General features: G+C 35.6%; 1 protein-coding gene across 3 annotated transcripts; it reads left to right on the top strand.

Annotated features, from left to right (window-relative positions):
- Positions 1 to 2,454: 2,454 nt before the first annotated feature.
- Positions 2,455 to 7,129, top strand: LOC109165526 (protein LSD1-like). 3 transcript variants are annotated; one of them, XM_019314332.1, is made up of 7 exons: positions 2,455 to 2,811; positions 3,079 to 3,192; positions 3,843 to 3,953; positions 5,490 to 5,602; positions 6,382 to 6,462; positions 6,551 to 6,622; positions 6,706 to 7,129. In XM_019314332.1, the coding sequence occupies exons 2-7, from the start codon at positions 3,081 to 3,083 to the stop codon at positions 6,739 to 6,741; spliced, it is 525 nt and encodes a 174-aa protein (XP_019169877.1). In that variant the 5' UTR covers positions 2,455 to 2,811; positions 3,079 to 3,080; the 3' UTR covers positions 6,742 to 7,129. The 3 variants fall into 3 exon arrangements, with proteins under 3 accessions (XP_019169877.1, XP_019169875.1, XP_019169876.1); XM_019314330.1 differs by having other exon boundaries at positions 6,379 to 6,462; XM_019314331.1 differs by having other exon boundaries at positions 2,462 to 2,811; positions 3,068 to 3,192; positions 6,379 to 6,462.
- Positions 7,130 to 7,391: the final 262 nt, after the last annotated feature.

The raw sequence follows: 7,391 nt of genomic DNA, 5'->3' as shown, positions 1-7,391 counted from the left end.
ATACAAAGTCCGTATTATCCTATTTCCTTGTAAAAAAAAAAAATTAATTTCAAGATTCAATATTAAATTGTATATTTCTGCCCACAATGAGCTCTAATGAGTTAATTCTATTTTTTGTTCTAATCTATATTTATAAGTGTCAGTTAATTTTTAGTCTTTTTTCCAAAACATTCTCATTTGGTCCTAATATTATTGTGACATGACCATTTTTTGTCGAGGTAAACAAAACCGTTTAAATGACCTTAAATATAAGAATCTTTTGGTCTATTTAATTTTAATTGTTAAGTCATTTTTCTTTTTTGGTTCTAAATTTATATGCGCCATTCTATTTTTAGTCTTTTTTTTTCTAAACATTCCAATTGGTCCTATATCATTATTGTTGCATGACCATTTTTGGTCATCCGTCAGCAAATATGTTTAAATGGCATTAAAAATAACATTATTAACCACTAAAAATAGTACTCGTACTCCGTAACATTTGTTTTCTAACCTGAGGTGTGATTAAGTGGAAGGACTCATCGTTAAAAAAAAAAAAAAAAATAGTGGAAGAACTCATCTATCATTAATCAAAGATAAATGTTCGGTCCAGGCAAGCTGTCCTACCCAATTTTTTGTCACCAATTGTTTTTCCTTTTTTTTTTTTTTCCCTCCCCTTATTCTCTCTCATCTCTCCTAGTTGTGGCTGACAACCCCCCACCACCACCCCAAAAAAAATAAAAATTCAAACTATTGAACCTACTATTAAAAAATATATCTACAAAGTTACATTAAAAGTTTTCAAAGTAGTACAAACTAATACAATAAGATAAGTTTAGTCAACTCTACTTTAAACAAAATCGTACAATAACATAAGAGCTAAGTCCAATAAGAAAAGATCTTAATACAATCTCAATATTTTTGTGCTTCCATTCTTTTTATAGCATTTTTGTCTTCTTACTCCATTCTTTTTTTTTTTGGTGGGTGGGGGGGGGGGGGGGGGGTAAAGGGAAGGTGCGGGCCTTGAGGATTTAATGAAATCTTCTAAAAGCAACACTATTAGCATCGCGAGCCAGCATCAATTGTAACTCCTCCAAAGACTGGATAAGGATCGTTGTGTCCCATGGAGAGTTTGGATCCAAATTGGCAAAGAAGTTGACACATTGGTTTCCTTCCCGAAGGACATGTTTGAGCTCAAAGGCGGGGAAGTAATGCATGAGAGACATGCAGTCCGTGATAAGGGTATCCACCTCCGGAGAGGACCCTAGGTTTTCATTGAGAACTTATGGCCATTGAATCAATTTCCGCCTCTATTTTGTCAAAACCGTGATCTCTTGCAAGGCGACAAGGCGCAGACCTTCTCGGAAACCCCAGAGTTCGGCAACGAAACTGTTGGTGTATCTGATTTTAATAATAAAGCCAGCCACACAAGTGCCCAAGTGATCTCGTAAAATACCACCTGCGCTAGCGAGGCCGGACTATGATTTCTTCGCCCCATCTGAGTTGAGTTTCACCACCCCTGGTTGCGGCGGAGACCATTGAACCCAGATCTGTTTAGCCAACAAGAGCCCATTGCGTTTGTGAGGACCTGATACGCTTCATTGGCCTCAAACCTTGCCTGATTCTTGATAAGACATTTCTTTTATCTTCTTTCTTTTCTTTTGCCACAATTGACCTGATAATAATTTGCCATTAAATTTTTGCTGAATTTGATCTCATCTCTATAAATCTTCTCATTAGTACTTGCTAATATTGAACTTTCATTAGTAGTAATTTAGATAATACAGTAATAATACTCATGATTTTTTTTTTTGTTTGTATTTTATCACTTTTTTAAAAAAGTCAAAGAAAAACACCTTATGCTGAAAATGAAATTTTGAAAGAAATTTATATTGAAATTTTAGTGAATAATTTTGTATCTAAATATGCTTGAAGAATGTCACTTTTATGTTAAATTTTGATTTATATTTTTCTTTGTTGAATATTTTATACATTATATTTTGACAAAGAAATTAAAATAAATATTGCATTGCTATTTTATATTTGCACTAATATAATCTGTGTGCCCTGGCCCCTGTGCCTATTGGGTCATTTGATTAAGCCCAAGAAGATTAAAATTAGGCTAGGAAGTAATTAAGCAAAGGGATGGGTTTGAACTTTGAAAGGAGGTTGGGCTAAGCAGTTGGGGAGGCGAGCAATCGTTATACCGTGAACCTTGGTCCTATACGACGTGGTTTTGAATTTTAATTTTGACTATAATTGTTTGTTATTCAGTTCACATTACGAATTTTTCTTAAAAAATTATAAATTACATGTTTGTATCTCGTGTTATACATAAAATAAATTAAAATTGGTGTTGAAATATGAAAAAAATAAAGAATTACAAAATCTATTAGCTTAAATCTCAAAACAATATCGTTTTGGTCAAGGTACACAATACTAGGACCCTGGTCGACGATATAAATTGCCTATAACGCTTGGGTGGGGATTGGGGAAGGGCATTGTCGAATTCGGGTCGTATCTTCTGTGTGCTCGGTAGCCTCCAGGAAGGAAAACGCTACAAATCTTCATCACGAGTTTCCATCAATTCAATTGGATAAATTATGTCTCTTCATCGTTGAATTCAAAGCCCTTCCCTTACCTGAAAGTCAAAGAACGCGAATTCGTGTTAAGCGGAGAAGAATATTCTTCTTTCTATTTGTTTTATTATTCTTAATAAAGGAAACTCGGATAAGATTTCCGTTCGGAATCGCAGTATCGTTCGTCGGTTTCTCTGTAATTTGCTTATCTGATCAATCTCGTCTCTTGGGCTTCAGATTTGCTCCTTCATCAGTGGTGAGCATCCCTGAATTTTTGGTTACAAAAGGGTTTATGGTATTTATCGATTTTATAATTTGAATTTCACAATTTGATATGAACATACATGTTAATGTTGCATCGATATATGCACTTGAATTGGAATTGCGTTTCTCGAGGATTGAATTGATGTTCGTGCATCCAAAGTTTGAATCTTTTTAATCGCTGTAATGAGCTAGAAGATGCAAATATCAGATTGTGCCGTAAGCTTAATGTGAATTTTATGTTTGATTAGTTAAGTTACAGATATGCAGAGCCAGGTGGTTTGTAACGGGTGTAGGACTATTCTTCTTTATCCCAGGGGAGCCTCAAATGTCTGCTGTGCAGTCTGCAATGCCCTCACTCCTGTCCCGCCTCCTGGTATTGTTCCTTGATCTTTTATTGAATTCTGAAAGGTCCATGATTTATCACTGCATTTCTAGGTGTTAGTATGTCCCTATTGGAATAGAAAATTGAATATATGAAAAAAAAACCACTAATAATAGTAACATGTAATCATTGTAGAGTCTTGATGAGTGCACTCTTTTATAATTTCTCTGATTCATGAGCTTCTCAGAACAGGGTGAAAGCTTTAAAATTTTAGGTTTCACAGGACATGATAGTGAATGGTCTGCATCATAGGCATAACAATGGTGTATGCTTGTATTTGGACTTGATGAGGAAATCATGAAACTAATCCAACTAGAAATGGTCTGCCCTATAGGAAATCATGCTTGTATTTGGACTTGATGAGCAGGGGATTAAAAGAAAAAAGAGATGAACAAAGAGTAAAATGAACACAAACATGATAGAAAAAAGAAAAGATGATAAAATTCTGGTGTTAAACAATAAATGGAACAGAATGGAGAAACATCCTCTAAAGTTGCAATGCCTTATAATCATGCATTAGCAAGGTAGAAAGGTGCATTTATGTCTATAGGGCTAAGTCATGGAATTTATATCTATAATACACAGTAGATGTGCTTATTTTCAGTTCTTTAGGTTTTCACTTAAACATGTTCTTCACGCAGCAATGGAAATGGCTCAACTCATATGTGGAGGCTGTCGAACACTGCTGATGCATCCCCGTGGGGCTACTAGTGTGAGATGTTCATGCTGTCATACGGTTAACCTTGTGCCAGGTAAAAATATTAAAATTTGCTTGCATATGATATCATTGATATGAGCAGTTAACCTTTGATGTGATTAGCAAAAGTATGAAGATTTGTGTACTGTTGTAGATATGCATTTCAAATACTCTGGTTCACGTGTTGGATTCTTTACTTCAACAATGTAAAAGAATGAAAGTTTAGCGCTATTCTAAGCTAAATATGCATAGGGAAATGAGAGAAAGCTATAGCTAGGACTATCTAGGGTTCGAACTCCCTTCAAAATGTCTAAAAAACGGCTTAAATATGCAGTGTGTGTGGTGCATGGGTGTGCCCTTGCCCAGTTGCCCGTGCAAGTCTGGGCCGTAATTGCACTCCTGCTGGTGCACTTGTTGTGCACGTGCAACTTGTCCAATGTTGCACTCCATGCACATGCAAGTGCAGCCACAATTGTTATACCATGGACCAGGGTCCACCTTGATTGTGGACCCTGGTCCAAAAATTACGTGTATTATGTGCTTTTAGTTAATAAATTATGTGCCTATAAATAAATTGAAGGCACATATTCTATTAACTGCAGACACATAATCTGGATGTCACTTTGGACTAGGGTCCACAATGCAAGGTGTACCTTGGTCAATTGTATAATTTGCCGTGCAGCCATATGTCGACTTTGGATTGTCCTATGCTCTTCTTGAGTGTCCCAATGCTCCTTATGACTAGAAATTGTCCAAAATTGACCCAAAAATGTTAATTTCTCTTCAACTCATCTAATGGTGTACCTAAATATCAAATCAAAGCAATTAAGGCACATTTCTCTCTAAATCCACAGAAATGCTATACAAAAATGAGTCCAAGTATGGTCTAAAATATAGTCATAAATGCACTTATCAATATACGAAGGTTTGAGGCCTGCTTTTTGATTACATGTTTTCTTGCATAGTTGCATAGTTGCATTGTGATGCGTATGAAGTTTGGGTGAGATTACCTTTTTTGTGTGAAGAGTTGAAGAAAAATTATGGTTAGTTGATACTTGAATATAATATTGCAGGGGGTAGGCACAACTCATGTTTGCTGAATTTGTTGAATCACAAAACTCTGAGCGTTTATTGGCAATAATTTAAGTATATAACCAATGTTTAAGAGGATTTATTACATAAATCAAAGATTTTAAGTGGGCTTATGTGTTCTGAGTAAGTTTTTTGGTAAACTTTATGATTCAGTAGTCTTCTAGGAAGTATTATTTCTCTCTTGACTGTTTCAGACTGTTGATAGGCAATGAAGTTAGTTCATGTTAAAAGTGCAACATGATAATGGCAGTTGAAATTTTGAAATATGATTAATTCAACTCTGTGCGAGTATCAGCATTCACCGAGTGATGGTCGTAGAAAATAGTCTCAAAGAGCATTGGATAAGTTGGTGGTTAGAGCTCACTGGATTCTCCTTTGTATATGAAAGCTGTTTTAGTCTTTTAGCTTGTAGTTTATTGCTTTTAGTTGTGGGTTTTATGCCCTTCTCTTGCACATTCATGCCCCTTTTAATTTGAGTGAAATTTTTCCTGATGTACAGGACCAAACCAGTTTGCTCATGTTAACTGTGGAAACTGCCGTACAATGTTGATGTATCCGTCTGGAGCTCCCTCTGTTAAGTGTGCTGTGTGTCACTTCATCACTAATGTTAATGTGAGTATAGCTTCTTCCTAATCTATATTACGTCTACACTATTGTTTTCCTGCACATCAGACTTCATAAAGTCTGCACTATTGTTGCCAATTAATTTGTTCAAAACTGATATTTAAATGAAAGAGAATGGAAACCACTCCAGTCACGGCATTCTTCTTAGAGGAAAATTTCCATAAGCATGGCTTCAATCATGTTTATGTTGTGGACCCAACAAAAAAACTGTTTTAAGGGGATCTGAGAGCTCAACCCTGACCCCAACCCTGCATCTGCCACCCATTCCTCCTTTGAAAAAGTAAAGACAAGCAAGAAAAAGGAAGACCCATAATTAGAAAACCTTTAAGGTTAGAATGTATTTGGGATCTGTACTCTGGTTGATCTCTGATTTAGCAGTGAGGTAGGTTAATGTTGTCTGTACCAAAGGGGAGTGATTCAGACAAATAATATTTGATCTGCTAAGAAACCAAAGTTTTGTGCTTGCCAATTATTCCAACTTACAATGTTAATCTGAATAGGAGAAAAATATAATATTAACCATGCTTTTTGTCACAAGCCTAAAACATGAAGTGATAGAAAATGAAAACAAAAAATCTTTCACAAATGAGATAACCCTAGAACATCTAGTTGCTTTAATGATAATATCATCATTTTCCCTAGAAGCTCTCAGAATACTGTTTTTCTTTATCTTGCCACGTAATTTATCTGTACAGTTTACCATTATCACATCTGGGATACATTTTAAATCTATAAGCATGTCAATTCTACGTGCATTTTTCTAGCAGGCAGGAGATACAAGAGCGCCTATTCAACCCCACACACCCAATGGAACTGCTACATCTTCATCAATGACACCTTCTTCGACAGTGAGTTCTCCAATCTCCAATGTACTCTTTTGTACTTACCAAGTGTTAGATCAGGATTCTGAATTGAATATTGTTTCATGTGCTGCAGGCTACATCTCGACCACAGAATCAAACTGTAGTTGTCCAGAACCCCATGTCAGTTGATGAAAGCGGGAACTTGGTAAGCCTCCATGCTGTAAATTTTATTTCTGCCACTTGTGTCCATGCCATTCGGGTATTTACAATCATCCATGTAAATGGTAGGTGAGGAACGTTGTTGTTGGTGTGACAACAACGTAGAGTTGGCGGTGGAACATCTTAAATCTCATTGGTTTGCATCCACTCCAGAGGTTAGCTTACTCTATTGGTAAAGATGAATATAGAGACGATGAGTACCTGCATTTGAAATGTGGTAAATGATTGGTGGTGTTGATATTGTAAAGAAAAATCGCGGCTATTGTGAAGATTTTGGTTGTAATTTGTGTACTGTATTGATTTGCTGTAGATGGAATTTTCATGTTGTGATTACTCATTTGACATTCATCAGTTCTGTATGTACCTAAACACTACTGTACTCCATGTAAACACCATTACTGGAACTGGGTAGTGGTGATGATTTTCACGTTTCAACCTGTGGATTTTTACATGTTATAGGGTGTTTGGTTGGCAGTAATTGTAATTCTTTTCCAATGGTATTCAGCAGTCATGAAATTCTTATTTTCAATAATTCTATTTTTTTCCCTAATAAATAATGTAAATTGAATTTTTATTTTGTTTTTACTTTTTTTTTTCTACAATATACAATTTCTTTCTCCCAACCAAATACCCTGTTATTCCCAAGCCGTACTTCGTAATATATATTGATTGCTCTAAGCCTCTCACTAGAGCAAATGTTTGTATTGCATAAATAGTTTCAAGCATGAACTAGTATGATTAGTTGATAACATTAG

This window comes from Ipomoea nil, unplaced genomic scaffold (assembly GCF_001879475.1).
Source record: "Ipomoea nil cultivar Tokyo-kokei standard unplaced genomic scaffold, Asagao_1.1 scaffold3069, whole genome shotgun sequence".
Taxonomy (NCBI): domain Eukaryota; kingdom Viridiplantae; phylum Streptophyta; class Magnoliopsida; order Solanales; family Convolvulaceae; genus Ipomoea; species Ipomoea nil.
The sequence above is the reverse complement of the archived record's forward strand: the minus strand, read 5'-3'. Positions and strand labels throughout refer to the sequence as shown.